At 40.5% G+C, this 22,318-nt stretch overlaps 1 protein-coding gene across 2 annotated transcripts in view; it reads right to left on the bottom strand.

The window, feature by feature from the left end:
* Positions 1–22,318, bottom strand: part of LOC121293722 (C-Jun-amino-terminal kinase-interacting protein 4-like) — a 240,007-nt gene that overhangs the window by 66,578 nt on the left and 151,111 nt on the right. For both annotated transcript variants that reach the window (XM_041216938.1, XM_041216939.1), the window contains exons 5-8: positions 16,434–16,587; positions 4,930–5,155; positions 1,993–2,092; positions 1,242–1,363 (exon numbers count right to left, since the gene is read on the bottom strand). In XM_041216938.1, coding sequence (XP_041072872.1) covers positions 1,242–1,363; positions 1,993–2,092; positions 4,930–5,155; positions 16,434–16,587 — 602 coding nt within the window. The remainder of the gene's footprint in view (positions 1–1,241; positions 1,364–1,992; positions 2,093–4,929; positions 5,156–16,433; positions 16,588–22,318) is intronic.

The following is a 22,318-nucleotide window of genomic DNA, read 5'->3' as shown; positions in this document are numbered from 1 at the left end:
ATTTTCCATGCAAGCCACTGGTCTATAAAGTAATTGTGCACACAAAAGAATGCCTTCCTCGCCAGAATTTCTAAAATATATCAAAGGCTTGAGAAATAAGATGTCTTCAAATCTAGCCAATATATTAAGCTTTCATTAGAAAAGCTGGTTTGAAGAAAAAAAATGTCCATTTAAGCAAAACAAAGAATAGATAATGCAACAAGAAGTTTGACACAAGTTCATTTGAAACCAAGCTCAGTTCAATTTACTTAGTTGACCTCCTCAAATGATATTTTACTTCTGAAAGGATTTCCTTTGCTTACATCCTCTCTGACGTCTGGAACTCGGCTCTTAGCTGTGTCCCTTAGTTGTATTTAAAAGCCCCTTTAACAAGTCACTCCACACCCTCATCCTACCCTACAAGCTGTCATCTTTTCTGATTCCACATACCAGCATTTATCCTCTGTGCCTCTGGCCTTTAATGCACGTTCACCATCCATTCCCCAATTAGTGGCACAGTCCTCAGCTGTCTTGACTCCACTCTCAAATTCTGCTTATTTTCAGAAAGCTGCCTAAATTTTCTGCCTGCCATTCATTTCACCTCCGTGAAGCACCTTCTGACAGTTACATTAAAGATACTAAATAAATACGAGTTATTGTTGATTGCGACTGTCAAGCAAATCAGTCTGAACATAAATAAGTATGCTGAGAATTCCAAAATATGACCATGAAAGAAAAATCAAACTAGATTTTTTTCTAAAAATGAACATCAAATAACATTTTGGATCAGGGCTGCAGTTTCAACTAATCCACTATTTTCATTTCTCACAGACTATAGCTAATTTCACAAAACAGAAAAGATTTGGAAGAGTTTTTAAAAATTGTATTACACATCTTTTGGGCAACAAAATGCATATGCAAGCTAACCTGAACACAAAATAGAAAGGAATACTTTTAGTAACATAGTACTGATTGATGATTGATAATTGGATACCATTGTTGGGAAGTAATTTCGGGAGGTAGAATAGTTTGCAGGTCTGAGTTGCAGTGTATACTACATTTTTTGCCCATCATCAGCCACTAGGGGGAGAAGCTACTCAGCCTGTGGTGGGAGAGATTCAGCCAACCTGTAAATGTCCAGGGATCTCTTTTTTTCTATAGACTGACATGTTGCTCAGAAACTACTTCATCTTAGCTACGTGGGCACAACCACACATTAAAACAAGGCCGCACTTCACCACTCTGCCAGCCTTTCCGCTTACCCAGCAAATTTGCCCCCTCATCCACATCACCAATCAGCTCAGAAGCTGATTGGGACAGTTCATCAAAAATAGATTCTGTGTTCCGATCAAATGCTTTGTTCTCTATTCCCTGGGTTGGTGTGCTGTAAAAACATAAAAGCAGAAATTAATCAAATTTACTTGATATGATTCGTTGTCAAAGATTTCTAAAGCTCCTGGAGTGCTGAGCTGCCATTAATAAGTACAAATAGCAGAATTGTTAAGAAAAAAGTGTAAAAAGTAGCCCTGTGCAACATGGATGGTACTTGAATTGTAATTCTGCGCTCACAAATAAATAATACATCAACACTTTTCAAACATCCAGTTCTTAAAATTGCTTTTCTATCATTTCACACACCAGTTGCCCTATTGGCTCAAGTAAAGATCCTAAATTAACTTGTAGATTCAAAGTGTTTTAACCTTGTGCAGCAGTACAGCAAATGGGCCTATTCTCATTAGAATTTCTGATGAAACGCAACAAATTTGAAATGTTAACTTAGTTTCTCTCTCTGATGTTGCCCAACGACCTATTTCCAGCATTTTCTGTTTTTATATTAAATGGAAGTGCATACTGATATAATAGTTGACAGTCAGTGCCCTCAAGGCCAACATACAGTGAAGTCATTTCACTGACAGAAGATGAGAGAATACATGAGATGCAAATCAGCTGTCAAAATTAAACAATAAAGTGGCAATATATTAACATTTTGATTCTAGTAAAATTTACACTCACCTCGTTCCTTTATACCCACTAAGATCTCGATCCATATCTAATTCGGGTGTTGAGTCAATGATGGCTTGAACGTCTGATTTGTCTTCATTTTCAGTCATACCTTCAACATTAACAATTACATGTCTGTCAGTCTACATTATACAGTTTGGACTGTAATAGATATTAGATTTACTATCATTGGTGTGAGGGATCAACTCCAGTACCAGAAGGTAAAGGGACATACAGGGAAAGATTTTAAACAGGACTGATAATTTTATTGGTCATCCCTCGTTATTGAGGTTCTCAACTGCAACCAGCATATTCAACACAAATATAATAAAGCACAGAGCCATGGATGTTCATAGAACAAAGGGATGTAATTCAGCCCATTATGTTAGTGGCAGTTCTTTGCTGGAGCAATCCAAACTATTCACACTGTACTCTGCTGCTCCCATAGTCCTATACCTTCATCTGCTTCAAATATTTATCAATTTTCCCTCAAAAGATGCAATGGTCTTTGCCCAACCACTCCAGGGAAAAGCATTCCATGCTTCAACAACCCGAGTGTGTAAATAAATTATTCCTAACCTCTCTCTTCACTATTCCAGTGTAGGAAACATTTCCACTGAAAAGGTCATCCAGCCACTAAGGAGATCATTCAGTGGAATCTCTATTAGCCACAGTTGCAGTCATTAACAGAACTCTCCCAGGACAAAATTTTGAATGAAACAGTGAATCCGTGTCTAGGGAGGTTGGTGCAAGATCAGAAACTGGGCACTCTTCATTATCTGCTGGTGACATTTACTGCATTAGGGTGGATACCTGAAGTTTGAGGTTTACAAAAGCTAACATAAGGGTTTTTTTAAGTTATAATTTTAAATTAAGACTCAATAGATTAAAAAGTAAATGACCGACCTTTTGTAAATATGTAACCATAAGGCCAGATATTTTAAAGTAAAGCTCTCTGAATTTAGAAGATCTGTTCAGTTTGGAAGAGGGCTGGAAATATTTTTTTGCACAATGTTCATTTTATTACAAGCACAATCCTGAGGGTAGGAAAGGCTCCAGCCTCCACCGCTGTTATAAAGCCAGAACTAGGAAGCAGGTGGCTTATATTTAACCCACTCTCTTTCTCCTTCACCCTCTTAGCCAATCCCTATACTGAGAGAAAGGAAAAAGAACAAACTTGCTTTTCTACAGCGCCTTTCACAATCTCAGGGCTTCCAAAAGCACTTTATAGTCAATGAAGTGCATTTGAAATACAGTCACTGTTATAACGCAGGAAAATGTCACAGTCAATCTGCACACAACAACATCCTACTGGCAGCAGTGCTGTTGATTGAGGCATAAATGTTGTCCAGGAGACTGAACCAGCCCCCTGGCTCACTAAGTAGTGCCATGGAATCTTTTCATCCACCTGAAAAGACAGTCAGGTCTTCCGATCAACAGCTCATCTGAAAGACAGTGCAGCACTCTCTCAGTATTCAACTCGAGTGTTAGCCTGGATTGTGCACTCAAGTTAATCCTGAATCTACGACCTTTATGACTCAGAGACGAGTCCTACCACTGAATCAAAGCTGACACCGGAAGGCCAATCTTGCTGCAGTACAGTTCCACTTGTGCAGGCAATATACTGGTAGCTTGATTCCATGGTGCTTTCAAGTGTCTGCCTAAATGGTTACTATCAGCATATGTGCTAAAGTCAATGATGGGACTCTTACTGCCACCAGATTAAGTTCAGCTGACTCAGTACAGGCCAAGGATGCAGTCTGAATGCACTCACTTCTTGTAGGGATCTGGCCTCCTCACACTAAAATGGCTGCGTAACACATGTCAATGTGCGGAAACTGTTGATCCTGGCCTGTGCCCCATCACTTCGGTCCCAGGATCATTATCCTCCATCATGCTGCAGCTGGCCTATTTTAAAACAATATTCCTAGAAGTGTTATGCCCCTGCTGCAACATTCCTTTTAAACTAGGAACAAATATAGATTCTTCTCTTTTCATCATTGATCTTTGGATATTTTGTGGAATTGTTTATTCCTGGTTTAAGACAGAAATACTTTAACACAGATGCAAGAAACCAGGTAGAACATACCAAAGATACCAAGCATTAACAGGTACACTTCAGAACTCCAAAAAGGGAGAAAACAAAGATATTTGTGCCCAAAACTTCAGTATTTTTACAACATGTTCTTATTTCCACTACCCACACCAATATGTTGGCTATGCAGGCAACGGACTGCCTCCATGAAACACTTCCATGCTTCTCACAAGTAATGGTCAACTTCAAGTGGAAGAGACTATTTTGTAAAGTGGAAATCTCACCACCTGTAAGGGAGAATCAGGACCGGTTTTGATGTGCCTTTATTTTGTAATTTGAGGTGAGTTTGTTTATTTAAACACCAAGAGCTCCTACAATCAGGCAATAGCTTGGAGCCATTAAGAGTAGTATAGGAAAACTGTGCTGCAATAACTGATATAGCTATCTTATTAATTCAGCTCCCATATACAATAGTACTACAGCTGTTTAGAAAAATAAATTAAATGAAAAAAATACAACAGCTTTTATAGATTTGGTCAGCTTCTCATACCCACCCCCCCTACAAAGCCCTCTTCAAGGATGGATCAAAAACTTTTGAAGCATCAGGTGCCCATTTACATCCCTACAGACCCAACTCCCTACACAAGTTGACATTCTAAATATATCCATGTTCTAAAGTGAATGCTCCTATTTCTGTTAATCAGGTTCACCTCACCCAACAAGATAAATGTACGATATATATGCCAATTGGAAGAGATATGTGCAGGCTTATCTGGAGCTGTGACAATCTGGAGTCCCTTCCTAGAAGAGGACAGTGAGGAAGGAGGAAAGTTAAGATGTCAGCAACTTAGTAAGGTAACTACAAATATTCTTCAATTCCCTTGGAATAAAATTTGTTTGAACAAAGCACTTACCAACTGCTAAAGTTCTAGTCTCCTGCTGTACCTGCACATCAATATTTTTCTTGTTGTCTGGTTTCTTGTTTGCTTGGTTTATGTTTTTTGACAACCCTTCAGCCTCCAGATTTTCCTTTCTTGGAGAAGCTGAATCTCCCACAGCAGGGTCTGGCGGAGAAGACATGGGGGTGTTGGGTTTGGTTGGCACCAAGCTGGAGGCCTGGCTGACATCAGATAGTTCATCCTAAAATACAAACAGAACTCCAAATCAAATTTAAAAGTGAACATGTAGCACCCCCGTCAAAGAACAGTGACTTACCAATTTCCTCAGCATTAAAGAGCAAATGAAGCAATGTCCAATCGTAAAACATTTTAAGGCATTTCACAGGAACATTATCAAATAAGGTTGACACCAGGCCATATAAAGGGATATTAATACAGATGCCAAAAGCTTAATCAGAGATAAGTTTTAAGGAGCTTCTTAAAGGAGGAGAGAGGTAAGAGAAACAAGGAGGTTTAAGGAGGGAATTCCAGAGCCAAGGACCCAAGCAGCTGAAGGCACAGCCACCAACAGTGGGATGATGAAAATCAGGATGCTCAAGAAGACAGAATTGGGGGGAATGCAGAGATTATGGGCTTCCGAAAGATATTTGATAAAGTGCTACGTAACAGGCTTGTCAGCAAAGTTAAAGCCCAAGAAATAAAAGGGACAATAGCAGCATGGATACAAAGTTGACTGAGAAAACAGAGAGTACTGGTGAAGAGTTGTTTTTTGGATTGGAAGGAGGTGTGCAGTGGGGTTCCCCAGGGGCAGGGGCGGGGGTGGTATTAGGACCCTGACTCTTTTTGATGTATATTAATGACCTAGACTTGGATGTACAGGGCATAGCTTCAAAATTGTAGATAGCACAAAACTTGGAAGTATTGTGTGAAATTTGAGGAGGATGACGTTAAACTTGAAAAGGACATAAACAGGCTGGTGGAATGGGCGGACAAGCAGCAGATTAAATTTAATACAGAGAAGTGTACAATTATACACGTTGGGAGACAGAGAGAGGAGAGGCAATACAAGATAAAGCATACAATTCTAAATGGGGTTCAGGAGCAGAGAGACCTGGGGATATATCTGCACAAATCACTGAAGGTGGCAGGGCAGGTTGGAAAAGCAATTAATAAAGCATACAGGATCCTATAATTAGGTACATAGAATACAAAAACAAGGACGTTATGGTAAACCTGCATAAAATGCTGGTTCCACCTCAACTAGAGTATTGTATCTGGGTACCACGTTTCAGGAAGGAAGTGAAGGCATTAGAAAGGATGCAGGAAACATTCACAAGAATGTACCAAGGATGAGGAACTTTAGTTATGTGCATAGGTTGGAGAAGCTTGGGCTGTTGTTGGATTGGAGACAGCCATAGAGTTAGGAGGATGAGGCCATGAGTAATTTGAAAACAAGGATGAGAATTTTAAAATTAAGGTGTTGCTTAACACTTGGTGCAAGTTAGGACACAAGCAACAGTGTTTTGGACAAAAGAAACTTTGTGGAGTTTAGAAGGTGGGAGGTTGGCCAAGAATGCGCTGGAGTAGTCAAGTCTAGAGGAAACAAAAGCATGCATGAGGGTTTCAATAGATAAACTGTGGGAAGGGTAGGCACTCGGAGTATTCCCAGGTACGTTCCAGGTAGCTCCACATGAGCCATTTGCTCCTGGATTTTACCAGATAAATACAGATGAGGGAGTCCCTTTCATGACCTCAGGATGTCCCTAAGCACTTCATTGCCAACTGAAGCACAAAAGAATAGATTATTTGGGGGTCAAATCTGAAGTGTAAATTGCTGCCATTGAAGTTACAATAGGTCCTGCAGACAGGTTCTCAAACAGAATAGGCTGATGCAATACACGAGCCAGGAAGTGGGCATGGGTGAAGAACAACTTGTTAAACTAATGGCAAAACCAGAACACAAGGCTGTTAAAAATCTAGCTTTTCCTATTGTTAGCACAAACCAAGTGTGGCTGTGAGCATCCTGATCACAAAGAGTTCACCCTGCCTTGCACCTGCTGTCACAGTCAGTGATCATTGCAAACATCTGTTATTTCCTAAATTGAGCTTCTGCTTAATGTCTCCCATTATTTACATTGTTGGGGTCATTCTTCCTTCTCTTCATTGCTATCGAGTTTCTTTGTGTTAAAATTCAGTTGAATCCAAGTAACATCAAATGTTAACACTGTCACTGTTATATTTGATCACAGGCCAAACTCAAACCCCTGCCCCATGTCTTTATGAACTTTTTTTTAAAATAGAGGGATGATAACGTTGTGGAAATGCTGCATGCATAATGGAATAGTGTCAAAGCATTTAAATATTTCCAGTTATCTATTCAAAACTGTGAGGTTGTAGTTCCAGGTAGCTCTGCACGAAACATTTGTTCCTAGATTTTACCAGTTAAATACAGATGAGGGAAGACCTTTAGCCTACATTAATCTATCAGTTCAGAACAATCCTACAATCTCTCACAAAACAAAAACAGAAATACCTGGAAAAACTCAGCAGGCCTGGCAGCATCGGCAGAGAAGGACAAAGTTGACGTTTTGAGTCCTCGTGACCCTTCAACAGTCCTGTTGACCCTGTTGAAGGGTCATGAGGACTCGAAACGTCAACTTTGCTCTTCTCCGCCAATGCTGCCAGACCTGCTGAGTTTTTCCAGGTATTTCTGTTTTTGTTTTGGATTTCCAGCATCTGCAGTTTTTTGTTTTTATCTACAATCTCTGCCTTGTGGCAGCCAATTAGTTCCAGTGCCATCACTCTACTGCTCTGTGAAAATGATACAAAGGTTGGGAAGACCAAATGCCTGAAGGCTGAGGAAAGGCAATAGATACCAAACTTCAAAAAAGAGCAAATGCAGCAATTTCAGAGGAGGAGGCTTACTAAGTACATACAGAAAAGTACTAATAAAATGCTGGAAAGGAGAATGAAAAGATATTTAGATGTGGTATTACATGGAATACAAGTTGGTTTCAGAGCAGGACAAAGAATGATAGGTTAGTTGTGATGAGACAGATTCTGGAGAAATTTATGAAACACAACATCCATTGTTACAACTTCAGATTTTAAGCAGGCCTTTGACAGTGTGTAGTGACAGAATATGACACGCCTTGAGGCTATAGTATTCTGGAGAACTTTGTGAAAATGATAGAAAAAGGAATTATTTAGATCAACAGTCGGAGCAAGACACATAACTAATTTATTGAATCTAGACCAGGAAAAAAAATTTGCAATTGAAAAATGCTGGAGTAAAACTACCAGTATTTTGTAAGTATAATGCACTACCAGTAAACACTGAATCAAGCTCTGGCATGTAAATTAAACTACTCCCACAGACGTTCTCCATTCAGCTTCGCCATGTAAGCCCTGTCACCTTCTGAATTAATAGCAAGGTTGTAATTGTTACTTAAAGTTGAAGCTAATATACAATTGTGACCGGTGCTGCACCAGCATTTGTTTTGTTCAGTATGTTTAGGTTGGTTTAAAACCTTTAAACATTCTTTACACAATTCAAGCACTATTAAAAACACCCATGCACACAATCGCTCATTTAATTGCACAATGCCATTTACTATTCAGGATGCTGCATCTCCCATTTTCACACTGGCATGAAAAATTTGACCTTCAGCTGAATTTCCCACTGGATCCAATCACTGTGCTTTCCTGATGTAACCAGCAGCAACCAAACCCCTACTGATCAGACAGCAGGAAGCAGCATTTTGAAAAGAAATAAATACAAACAATGGCAGCAACAGAATCAACTGAGGAGTGGAGTGCTTATTTCCAACTATTTCCCTCCAGCATTCCTTTTTCAGAAATTGTTGATCCATTCTCACGATGTTGAAATTAAAACTCATTAGGGTAAAAATTTCTCTCAGACAATGGCAGTAGACAGGCGGTATGCAGAGTTTGATATTCTGTTCTACTGCAGTCAAGGAAGTTACATATCGGGCATTCCACATAACAGGCAGCTGATCCAACACCACCCATTCTAAGCCATTGACAGAGACAGGTTTCTACCCTTTTGTGTCATGACAATAAAGGATGACAAAGATATCAGTGAGAAAGGATCTTGGCTCAGAAAATCAGGAAGTACAATCCATATGGGTGGAGATGAGAAATGCAAGGGTCAGTGGGGGTAGTTTACAGGCTCCCTAACAGCAGTTATAATGTTGGACACAGCATTCGACCAAATTTATTGGAGCTTGTAACAAATGCAATGTAACAGTTGTGTAGACTTAACTGGCCCTGAAAGATGAGTTTGTAGAATTCTTTGTGACAGTTTCCTGCAACAACATCCTGTGGAACCAACTAGAGATAAAGCTATTTTAGATCTAGCATTGTGCAACGAGACAGGATTAATAAGTGATGTTATAGTAAAAGATCCATCGGGAAATAGTGATCATAATACAATTGAATTCCACATTAAGTTTGAAAATGACATACTCCAATCACAAACAAGAATCTTAAACTTAGACAAAGCTAATTATAGGGGTATGAGGGGGAAGTTGGTTAAGGATGATTGGGTAAATAGAATAAAGGTAGGGCAGTAAATAAATAGTGGGAAGCATCTGAAGGAACAATTCAAAATGTTTAACAAAAAATACATTCCATTGAAAGATAAAAACTCAGCAAGAAAGACACACCCATGGCTTATTAAAAAAGTTAAGGAAAGTACTAGGTTAATAGAAGAGGCTTATAATGTTGCAAAGAATAGTAGTAAGCCTGAGGATTGGGACTGTTTTAGAAGCCAGCAAAGAGCCAGCAAAAAGTTGATTTAAAAAATGAAATAGAATATGAAAGTAAACTACCAGAATTATAAATACAGATTATAAGAACTTTTACAAGTACATAAAAAAAGAAGAGAGTAGCTAAAGTAAACGTTGGCCCCTTAGAAGCACAGGCAGGAGAAATTATCATGGGGAACGAGGAAATGGCAGAGGCATTAAACAAATATTGTGTCTGACTTCATAGTAGAAGACAGAAGTTACAAACCAGAAATAGAAAGTAACCTAGATGCTAAAAGAGTGAAGAAATTAAGATAATTAAAATCAGCAGAGAAAAAGTACTAGAGAAACTTGAGACTAAAATCTGACAGATCCCCAGGCCCTGATGGCCTACACCCAGGGTTCTTAAAGAGATAGCTACAGAGATAGTGGATGCACTGGCTATGATTTTCCAAAATTCCCTGGATTCTGAAACAGTCCTAGCAGATTGCAAATTAGCAAATGTAACATCATTATTCAAGAAAGGAAGGAGTGGGGAAACAGGGAACTAAAGGCCAGTTAGCCTGAAAACAGTCATTAGGAAAGTGCTAGAACCTATTATTAGGGAAGTCTAAACAATGCACTTAGGAAAGCATAATAAGATTAGAACAAGTCAACATGGTTTTACAAAAGGGAAATTTTGTTTGACAAATTTACTAATTTTTGAGGACGTAACTAGGAGGGTAGATAAAGGGGAACCAGTACACGTAGTATCTTTGGATTTCCAAAAGGCATTTGATAAGGTGCTACACAAAAGGTTAATACACAAGATAAGGGCTCGTGGAGTTGGAAGTAATATAGTATCGTGGATAGAGGATTAGTTAAAGACAGGAAGCAGCAAACTGACTAGTGGAGTGCCGCAAGGATCAGTGCTGGGGTCTCAGCTATTTACGACCTATATTAATGACTTCGACAAAGATACAGAGACTAATGTATTTAAGTTTTCTGACAACGCAAAGCTAGATGGGAATGCAAGCTGTGAGGTCAACACAAAGAGGATGCAAAGAGATAAGTTAAGTGAGTGGACAACAAGGTGGCAGATGAAATATAATGTGGGGAAGCGTGACGTTGTTCACTTTAGTGGTAAGAATAGAACAACAGAATAGTTTGAAAACGGGTGAAATTTGTAAATGTTGATGTTCAGGTACAGTGAACAGTTATGAAACAAATGGCATGTTGGCCTTTATTGCAAGGGAATTGGAGTAGGAGAACAAAGAAGTCTTGTTACAATTTACAGGGCTGTGGCAATACCATGCCTGGAATACTGTGTGCAATTTTGGTCTACAAATTTAAGGAAGGATATACTTGCTTTGGAGGCTACACAGCAAAGGTCCACTAAATTGGCCCGGGATGAGAGGGATGTCTTATGATGAGGGGCTGAGGAAACTGGGTCTATATTCCTTGAAGTTTAGAAGAATGTGAGGTATTCTCATTGGAACATTCAAGATGATGAAGGATTTTCAAATCTGAAGCTTGGGGGTCACTGCACCACTACTTCCCAATTTAACTCATTAGCTTGCTCAGGATCATCAGCAGGAAGTCTGGATAATCTTGTTCACAACTCACTAACCAACTGTCCACCTAACAGGAGCAGCAAGATGACTGATAACAATTAAACACTGGGTATCTGTTGGCCACCCACCAGCACTCAGTTAAGCCACGACAAGAACGGCAGTGGTGTCAGCAGGTCTCCTCAAAGGTAAAAAGGAGGGATTAGCCGAAGTAAATAGAAACCCAGACTTTCTTCATTAATCTCCTGCTCCTCCTGGCCCCTCAAAGCAAAGTTAAGCACTTGCCTTACATGGTCTTTTCCTACTGCAAACTAAGCTTAGTGGCGTGCTCAATTGGCAATTAAAATATTTTAGCACAGAGAATGACCATTTGGTCCATCATGCATGTACCAGCTCTGTGCAGAGCTATACAATTAATTAATTACACTTCCCTGCTCTTCCCCTGTAGCCCAGTAATTTATTTTCTTCCATGTGAGACTTCAATGTGATTCAGGCAGGTGCCTCAGACACTTGATGAAAACGTTGCTCAAACTCTCATGGGCAGGAATGGAGCAGGAAAATAACACACACTGTCTTAAAATTACTGGCTTGTGATGAGCAGGTGAAGTTAAAATTCTCTGCATCATCCCTTCATTCATGAGGATTTGTTTATGTAGTATTTGCTGAAGAATGCAGATAAAAAAGGAGGGAAAAGAAACCATTGCTGGAGTTCAAACATTCGGCATGTTCCATTATGCTCACACCAGGAACGAGAAAATGTTGTAAACCAAAATTATTCATAAGTGTTAAAGTGCTGATTATCCAAACCACTTCAAAAAAAACAATCAAAAGCAAGGTGCTGGGGTGAGGATTGGGAGGAGAGAGAAGCCCTCAGCCACGTTGGCTGCAAATGGACTCACTAAGTTTTTTTTTAAATTATGGGATAATTGGCTATTGATGGCTTGGCCAGCATTTATTACCCATCCCTAATTGCCCTTGAGAAGGTGGTAGTGAGCTGCCTTCTTGAACCACTGCAGTCCACACGATGTAGATATACCCACAGTGCTGTTGGCTGGGGGTGGGGTATTCCACATTTTAATCCAGCGACAGTGAAAGAACAGCGATATATTTTCAAGTCAGGATGGCGAGTGGCTTGCCGGGGAACTTCTAGGTGGTGGTGTGCCCATGTGTCCGCTGTCCTTGTCCTTCTAATTTGCAGCTCTGGTGGATTTGAAAGATGCTGTCTTAGGAGCCTGCCTAAGTGACTGCCTTTCAAGCAGTTACACCAATAAAGTGAGAGAAAAAAAATCAATCTTGCCCAAGGAAAATAGCTCACTCAGTCTGATGGTTACAAGAGCAGTGAAGAAAGAAAAATAGAAAATATAGAGCAGAAAATAGTGAATACCCAATTGAAATTTGAGCGCGCCTGATCAGGTTTTACAGCTGAAAATCCAGATGCTTCAATTAAAGAAAAATCGGTGATCGGTGTCACTCGGTCTACTTTTGACTCTTAATAATATTTATCAATGAAGCAAATGTACAGTGCACTCCAGCCACAGTCCCCAGGAGGCAGGCACTGTATGTGTAATAAAGTTGTGTGCTGCAATCAATGTTAAGTAATAAAGCAGAAAATACAGCAGGAAGGAAACCAGCTGGCACGGTTAAACTTATTTATTCACAGTGAAATGGATCAAGCGAAGAAGGGTGATCTGAAATTCCACAAAATAGATGTATTGTATTTTCAGCACAGACTAATTACTGTCTGGATTATGAAACATCATGTCAATGGACAGGGGCAATAAAATATCACATGATGATCCAGTCTCTAACACTTAATGTCAATTATTTTTAAGTCTATAAGTCACAAGCCTGTGAAAATTTCAATTGCAATCCCTGCTAGTGTACAGGAAAATGAATTTCTGTCACTGGGAAAATCAGCTGTCTTCTACAGGAGGACTGTATACTATTCTCAGTATTATTATAGGCTTGTATTCAGCTGCTGCTGCTGCTTGTAGCCACTCCTTCACTTCAAACTTAAAATAGCCCAGAAATTAAGTTACAAATGCACAGCTGAGGCCCCATTTTTTTCACAGTGTAAATGAAGGTTTTAGAAAAGTGATAGCGATATTAATTACCCACCCAAATCCACATTTCACTTCTCAGGCATGTAGCAAACCCTGCATCAAAGACCCCAAAGGCATTCCTTTGTCGAGGTAGTAGAAAAACACAGTTCAACTTTCAAAGGAGGTAATAAAAAACAGAAAATGCTAGAAACACTCAGCAGGTCAGGCAAAATTTGTGAAGAGAAACAGAGTGAATGATCAGGTCAGTGATCCTTCATTAGAGCTTGAAACATTAACTCTGTTGCTCTCTCCACAAATGCTGCCTGACTTACTGAGTGTTTCCAGCATTTTCTTTTATTTCAGATTTCTAGCATTTGAAGTGTTTTGTTTTTGTGCAAATGGGGCTGATTGGATTGTTGTAGAGAGGCAGAATGAACCTGATGGGCTAAATGGCCTATGCTGTAAAGACTCTGTCTGAGGTTCTGTCTGCTCTTTCAGGTTTAATGTCTCATCCATAAGACAGCAATTTAGATAGTGGAGCACCTCCTCAGTGCTGTAGTAAACTCAGCGAAGCTTAGTTTGAATTTTTTTTTAATTCATTCATGGGATGTGGGCTTTGCTAGCTGGGACAGCATTTATTGCCCATCCCTGGTTGTACTTCAGAAGGTGGTGATGAGCTGTCTTCTTGAAATGCTGCAGTCCATGTGGCATAGGTACACCCACAGTGCTGTTAGGGAGGGAGATCCAGGATTTTGACCCAGCGACAGTGAAGGAACGGCGATATATTTCCAAGTCAGGATGGTGAGTGGCTTGGAGGGGAACTTCTAGATGGTGGTGTTCCCATCTGTCTGCTGCCCTTGTCCTTCTAAATTGTAGTGGTCATGGGTTTGGAAGGTGCTGTCGAAAGAGCCTTGGTAAGTTCCTGCAATGTATCTTGTAGATGGTACACACACTGCTGCTACTGTGCATCAGTGGTGGTGGGAGTGAATGTTTGTGGATGTGGTGCCAATTAAGCGGGCTGCTTTGTCGTGGATGGTGTCAAGCTTCTTGAGTCTTGTGGGAGCTGGACTCATTCAGGCAAGTGGGGAGTATTCTATCACACTCCTGTTTTGTGCCTCGTATATGGCGGACCAGCTTTGGGGAGTCAGGAGGTGAGTTACTCGTCGCACGATTCCTATCCTCTGACCTGCTCTTGTAGCCACAGTATTTATATGGCTGGTCCAGTTCAGTTTCTGGTCAATGGTAACCCCCAGGTTGCTGATAATGTGGAATTCAGTGATGGTAATACCATTGAACATCAAGAGTGATGGTTGGATTCTCTCTTGTTGGAGATGGTCATTGCTTGACACTTATGTGGCACGGATGTTACTTGCCACTTGTCAGCCCAAGCCTGGATATTATCCAGGTCTTGCTGCATTTGGACATGGGCTACTTCAGTATCTGAGGAGTCGTGAATGGTGCTGAACATTGTACAATCATCAGTGAACACCCCACCTCTGATCTTATGACGGAAGGGAGCTCATTGATGAAACAGCTTGGCTAGGGGTGCAGCAACTTACGACAGTTTATAAATAGTGAATGGTGCTGAACATTGTGCAATCATCAGCAAACATCCCCACTTCTGACCTTATGATGGAAGGAAGGCCATTGATGAAGCATTTGGAGATGATTGGGCTGAGGACACTACCCTGAGGAACTCCTGCAGTAATGTCCTGGAGCTGAGATGACTGACCAACAACCACAACCAGGTATGACTCCAACCTGTGGAGAGTTTTCTCACTGATTTCCATTTTGCTAGGGCTCCTTTATGCCACACTCAGTCAATTGCTGCCTTGATGTCAAGGGCAGTCACTCTCACCTCACCTCGGGAGTTCAGCTCTTTTGTCCATGTTTGAACCAAGGCTGTAATGAGGTCAGCAGTTGAGCGGATCCTTGGTTGGGGAAATAGGAAGAAATAGTTGAAGTGCTGGTATGGGAGGGTGCATCTCCAAATGGATGGAACAGGGATGGAGATACTGAGAGAATGGAATAGAGAAGTCAATAAGTTACTGGGAAATCAGCAATTCAATCAGCAACCTGTTAACTTAGGGATAGGTAATGTTCCAACAACCTTGATTAACATAATGCAGGAACTTGATTATAATACTCCTGGAAAATGATTGAAGATATTGTAAATTCACTTCAGATCGTAACTTTCTAACTGCAGCTGTTTACAGATAACGCTCTCACTTCTGGGAATGCAAAGCAAAGTGCTAAAGATACAATCATTGAGACAAAGAAACCAATTAAAAGTGTACATCTTTCTCCTCAGCCCCCACTCCTCTCTGACCCCTCCATAAAAAGCTCATATCAAATAACCCTATTTTATTAAGCATTGGTCCACAGAAAAAACTGTTTGTAGTTAGGCAATAAACTGCCTACCTTATTTAGTAGGTTAGCTTAGGAAAGGGATAGCATCCATTTTTGGGATGAGAAAGGTGTGGTATGACTGGAGGGAATTTAATCTGCATCTAGTTCACGTTTTATTTAACTTGGGAGTGCTTGCTGCCAACACTAGATACAATTGTTGCTGAGAGCCGACACAGACACGATGGGCTGAATGACCTCCTCCTGTGCTGTAAGCATTCTATGATTCTAAAAGCAAAAGTGAGTATTCCATTAATTATAAAGAACACCTGACCCCACTCTGCTCTCACCAAAGAACACTGATGGTCAGACCATCTCAACGTTTACACAGGATTACAAAGGATATAAATCAGAGAAACAAGCCATTCGGTCCAACCAGTCCAAGCTGGTGTTTAGGCTCCTCTTCAGCTATACAGTATATACCAAACAACATAGTGTATACAAGATTCTGAGGAAAGGTCCCAGACCTGAAGCATTAACTTTTGTTTCTCTCTCCACCTATGCTGCCTGACTTGCTATGTAAATCCCATATTTTCTGTTTTGAACAGATTTCCAGCATCTGTAGTATTTTGCTAGTAGTAGGACTGGTGAAGCTATTTCTCCTAGACAGTAGCTCAATACACCAACATTCTTGCTAATTTTTCTATTTTTTCTTCAAAATGGTACAAGGCTAGTTGTAGTCCATGATTTTCATCTTTGAAATGTAATTCGCACTATGAAAGCTAGATGGCTTACACAAATTTGCACCTTACTTTTAGGCTTGTATTGGATCGTGGTTGGCTAAGGTCATTGAACCTCCAGGTTTCTGTACCAGGTGTCTCTGCTCCTTCCCTCTGTCCATCTGGTGTAAGAAGAACATCTCCTCCTGGCAACTGAAAGAGTCCCAAGGAACGTGGTGGCTCTCTCCTGTTGAGAAAGGAACAAATACGGGTCAAGTTCAGCTATGCATTTTTATTAAACTAAGAAAAATGGTTAGGACATAGCTGCTCAAAATTAGCTGGAAGCTGTTTTGGATAATGATCTAAACTTTATATCACACTTAAGCATTTGATAGTTATTTTTCACTTTTTTTGACATTAGTAACAACAATCATGGCAAATTTTATATAACTTGTAATTCAGTTATGGTGCTATTTTTCTTAATCTCATTGTGCTCACTGCACAAGTGATATTTCATGAATTTGAACATATATACAAAAAAAGTAGTAGCCCTGATAGTAAATGATGACATAAGGACAGCAGTGAGAAAAGATCTTGGCTCAGAAGCTCAAGTAACAGCATCAGTATTGGAGATTAGAAATAGCAAGGGTCAGAAAACGCTGGTGGGAGTAGTTTACAGGTGCCCTAATAGTGGTTACACTGTTGAACAGGGCATTAAGCAATAAATTATTGGAGCATGTAACAAAGGCAATGAAATAATTGTTGGGGATTTTGATCCAGTTTACCTGAAGATAAATCAAATTGGCAACGATGGATTAATAAAATTGGACGATGAATTTAGAGAAGATTGGCATCAGTCATTGGTAAAATGCTGGATTCTCTATTTAAGGAATTCTTTACAACATGTTTACAAAATCATTGAATAACCAGGCAAAGTGAACATGGTTTTGGTATAGTATGGTGTGTGTGCTCTGCCCAGTTTATGAAAAGGAAATCACGTTTGACAACTTTATTAGAGTATTTGAGGATGTAACTAGCAAGGTAGATAAAGGGGAACCAAAAGACCAATAGTAAAGTTGAAGCAGGATTTTTCAGATGGCAGGATTTCCCACCCTGCCACCCAAAGCGTTGGATTGAGTTAACTGGGGTCCCGCTGGAGGCGGGACTTACATCCCTCCGTTGGGTGGAAATGCTAACTCAGAGCAGTTGGCCAATCTGATTGGCTGACAGCTGTGTGGTCCCAGCACTCCAGTTGCAGCAGCAGCCAAGACTAGGACTACGAGCAGTCCCCAGGTTCTAAGTCCAGGACCAATAAATGCAGGTCGTCTCATGGCAGGGAGGGGAGGTGAGGCCCATGTGGAGGGGAGACGGGTTTGAGGTCTTGATAAAGAGGCCAAGGGGAGAGGAAGCATCTGCATGGAGCAGACCTGGGGGGACAATGGATCCCCGATCTGGAAAGGGGGCCCTTATAGGAGACGTGCCAACTGCCCCCCCACCTTCACAACAAAGGCATGAGCAGGGTGATCTGCTGGGCTTCCCCCGCCCCTGAATTACTCCTGCCAGCCTCAAAATTGAGACAGTTATTGACAACTTAAGGGACTCAATTGTTTAATAGATGGATATCCGTTTACAGAATCAGGCAGCAAAAGGCATTCTGAGAGTCACAACTGTTTTATTGTTAAACTATAGTTCAGTACAAATGCCAATTTCCACTCTTCCCTTCTGGATCCTTTGCTTGTCCAGAAGCAAAAACCCCCTTACTAGAGAAAAACCTAGCTCTGAAGTACAGGCTTCAATGAGTATCACCTGCTCTCAATTCACTCTAAAGCTTGCCCTGGTTTACTCTTAAAGGGACCTGCATTTCTAACACTGTCAGCAATTGGGGCGAGGGTGTGCAGGCCACCCTTAGGATGAGAGGATTGGCCTAAGGCTGAGCAAATTGGACTTATGTTCTCTGGAGTTTAGAAGAAATCAAGGTGATCACATTATTTCTATAGATATAGCTCTTGGAGCGAAAGGGATCAAAGGATATGGGGAGAAAGCGGGAGCAGGCTAGTGAGTTGGGTGATCAGCCATGATCATAATGAATGGCGGAACAGGTGCGAAGGGCCGAATGGCCTACTCCTGCTCTTATTTTCTATGAAACATACAAGATCCTGAAGGGGTTTGACAGGGTGGACATAGAGGTTATTTCCCCTGGCTGGAGAATCTAGCATGGTCTGGGGAGAACGGACGAGTTAGTTGTGAATCTTAGGAATTCTCCACCCCAGAGGTTTCCATCTTTGAATATATTTAAGCCTGGGATACAGATTTTTGGTCCCTCTGGGAGCCAAGGGATGTGGGGAAGTGGGCAAAAGTGGAGTTGATGCTGTTCATCAGCTATGGTCAAGTCTGATACCTCAAGCACCATCAAGGTCATTCGACAGGTTCCCTTGAAATACCAGCCCAGTGCAGAAAGTCAATAACCTTGGTCTAGGGTTATGAAAAGGAGAAAGGGCCTGGCCAAGAAAGACAAATGAAAGCATTGCCAAGTACTTCACAAATCACTTCTTTCTTCAAACGCTATTCATGTCAAGTAGTATTTTTCAACTTCTCAAAGGACTGTTTCTTTTTCCACATGCATTTGCGTTCTAGTTTGACTATGTGGAATACAAATATAGAACATGGAAACAAACACTGATGTCCACCTTCGAAAGCAAGCATGGCCCATGGCATCAGAAGTGTGCACTCGTTAATTGTACAGAACTTCTACCCCTCCAACTTTATTTTAAGAAAACTATAGTCTTGTACTATGAAATGCAATGACCAGACAAGCCAGGGCTGAAAAGGCAGACCTGATCATACTCAGTGTCACAGAGCCCAAAACCAAGATTATGATCTAGATTAGTAGCATCAATAATCTGTGGACAAGGATAGTATACCAAATCTGTTACTGTACAGCAAGATCCCAGCAACTCAGTACATGCATTCACCGAGGGTTCAAATGCACTGGGAATGATTTCAGGCACAAGGTAACATTAACCACACCCAGGAAGAGAAGTACTCAGCTGTTATCAAAAGTCTCTTTTGTATTTACAATCATTGGTCTGACTTAATTCACAACACCCCAATATATATTGCAAAAGCTAGTGTCCGTGCAAGGTGCTGGAGGAGGTGGAAGGATAAGGTGCTGTCCCATTGGTTCCAACAATGAGCACAGCTGGTCAACTAGGTCACCGTAGCAATTTTTAGCTTCATTTTGGTGGGTGAAGCGGCACGATTTCTGGCACCCAAAAGTAAGTAATGACTGCCACTGAATTATTTTGCAATAGTAATGGATCATACCACACCTATATACACTTTGCCCTGTATTAAAGTGGACCCATGGAGTTTGGATTCATTATCATTAGAAAATAGTTTGTCTGTTCATTTCTTCTTGACAAACCCTCTATAATGAAGATGTGCTGATCAACCAAGAGCATGGTCTGCCTGGAATGTATGCTCAATTGCAATTAAATTAGAATTTGACATTAGGCATTTCAGAAAAGTCCCTTGGCGAGCTTCCCAAGTACACATGAACACTGTTCAGTTCATGCCTCAATTCTTCAGCATGAAAGCAAGTCCTATGGCGATGCCCTTAATATGGAGGTAAATACCATTGTAAAACTGACAATTTCCGATTTTCCTGTCAAATAAAAGTTCTGGTGCAGAATCCCAAAGTCCCAACAAATCAATTCAAAATCCTTTTCCTTATTTACAAGTCCCTCAATGGCCTTGTACATTGTGTGCTTGATCCTGTGCATTTCATTCTTCCATTTCCAATCTTCTTTGCATTACTCTTTTATTCCATTTATGCTTTCAGTGGCCAGGTCTTCACTCATGCTAAAGGTGCTATATAAATATAAGTAGTTGTTCAAATGATTTGCCAGGCTTACCAAAGTTGTGCTTCTATTGTAAGTTATATAGTAAATTTAGAACATGGATTCCTAACCATTTATTTAAACTGCCAGGTGGTGTGTGCTACTCATTTTCTCTTCAGTTTACACATTTCAAAACACTGCTATAGGGAAAAATTAAAGGATACCTTCCCACCTTTCCTTGCCACAATGGTGCAAATGACAGTTTCTGAAAGCACAGATTTGAATGTACTTACAGGTACTTAGCACATTTTATTCCAAATTGCCATCTATCCCTACACACATTTGTGGGGAGGTGGGTGGAGAGTGGTAGAGAAAAAGGGAGGTGGGGTAAATAGCAAAGGAAGAGAAAACAGGGTTGGCTCTCCTGGTAGCTATCCAACTGCTGTTGGAAGTATAGATGTCGAGACAGGATGTTCCCTATAGTTGATTAGTCTGGCAATATCTAACTATATAAGTTTGCACAAAATAATGTCTGTCAATTAAGGCATCAGTGATGCCCATGGAAGCCAGACCAGCAAAGAACCACTGAGTTCTAAGACAAAAAAGGGAGTGAAGAAAATTGCTGAGGAAAAAGAAGCGCTACTAGATGGGCAAATCACACACACACACGCGAAACACACATGCACACATAGCACAGCGACCTATGTGCTATAATATTCAGTAATCATCAAAATTCTAACAAAATTGTGAAGTGCTGTGGTAATGGTAGTTTCTCCCCTATCCTCACCTAAAGCCTCATGCGCTGTGGTAAATAGGGACATTGCAAACGCAAGAGAATTCAACCTCTTGCATCAACATCTCAGACAGCCTGACAATGTTCTGATCATCTCTAGTTAAAGTGAGTTAAAGTGACCTTTTGGGATATACACAAAATCAATTGTTCAGATCACAAACACATAGATCTGTGCAGGTCCTTTATCATCCAAGAATCATTAAAATTCCAGACTCAGTCAATAAGTGTGATCAAATGCCAAGAGGCATGCCTAAAATAGGTGAACTTAAAAGAATCTGGGGCTATGCAGGTAAAGTCATAGCCATGATGTATTACAATGAGACTGGATGCATCAGATGAGGACCAGAGTTACTTTTTGGAACCTCATGACCACCTAGAGAGGGACCACATGTATAAACATTGCTTAAGCAGGCTTGAACTCATTATAAATTGAAGCTGATGAATTAAAGCGACAGTGGCAGTGTGGATATGAAATTGGCTGAGACACAAGTCACAGTGCTGCTGAATGGTTGTTTATCAGACGGGAGAGAAGTATTCACTGGTGTCCTTCAGGAGTTGGCATTCAGACCACTGCCCTTTTTGATGCACTGTATACTGGTCTTTTTGATAACATGTTAGTTACATGGACATGGAGGGCACAATTTAAAAGTTAGCAGATGACACAAAACTCAAATATAATAAACAGTGAAGAGGATAGTAGCAGACTTCAAGGGGACGTAGACAGGAGAACTGGACAGACATGGCAAGCTGATAAAATAGGTCTCTTCCTGTGCTCTATGACTCAACTATTTCAAGAAAAAGTGACCAACTGAGGTAAAACAATTAGCAAAATAAAGATAACTGATGTACAGTATTGCAAACTAAATGCAATTCAATATGGTTGACAAATCTCAAAATAATGCTACTATTGGCATCAAGTACAAGACCTGAAATTACCAGACCTGGCAATCAGTTCAGTCTATCATCAGCTTTCAATTTGTTGTCCAAACATGAATACAACTCGCATTGACTTATCTCAGCTATTTCTTAAGAATTAAATAGCAAATAAACCACCTGCTACCATTACACAGTATTATCCAGCTAAGTGACCAATAAATCTGTTGGTTGTAAAGCATGATCAAAGCACACAGAAGCAGATAGGTGGATGGAATTCCTGAAAACCACTTCTTTTACCCCACAGTATGTTTAAGGTTCTTATGGTGACAAGCTGATTGACTGTGATGAGAGAAATTGAATACTGAAGCACGGCTCGAGAATGCTGCTTTTCCAAACCGGTTTACTTGATAATACTTGTATTTGCACTAGATTCTCATATTGTGTTATTTACATTCAAGCTATTGAACCAT

Source organism: Carcharodon carcharias, chromosome 22 (genome assembly GCF_017639515.1).
Source record: "Carcharodon carcharias isolate sCarCar2 chromosome 22, sCarCar2.pri, whole genome shotgun sequence".
NCBI lineage: Eukaryota > Metazoa > Chordata > Chondrichthyes > Lamniformes > Lamnidae > Carcharodon > Carcharodon carcharias.
The sequence above is the reverse complement of the archived record's forward strand: the minus strand, read 5'-3'. Positions and strand labels throughout refer to the sequence as shown.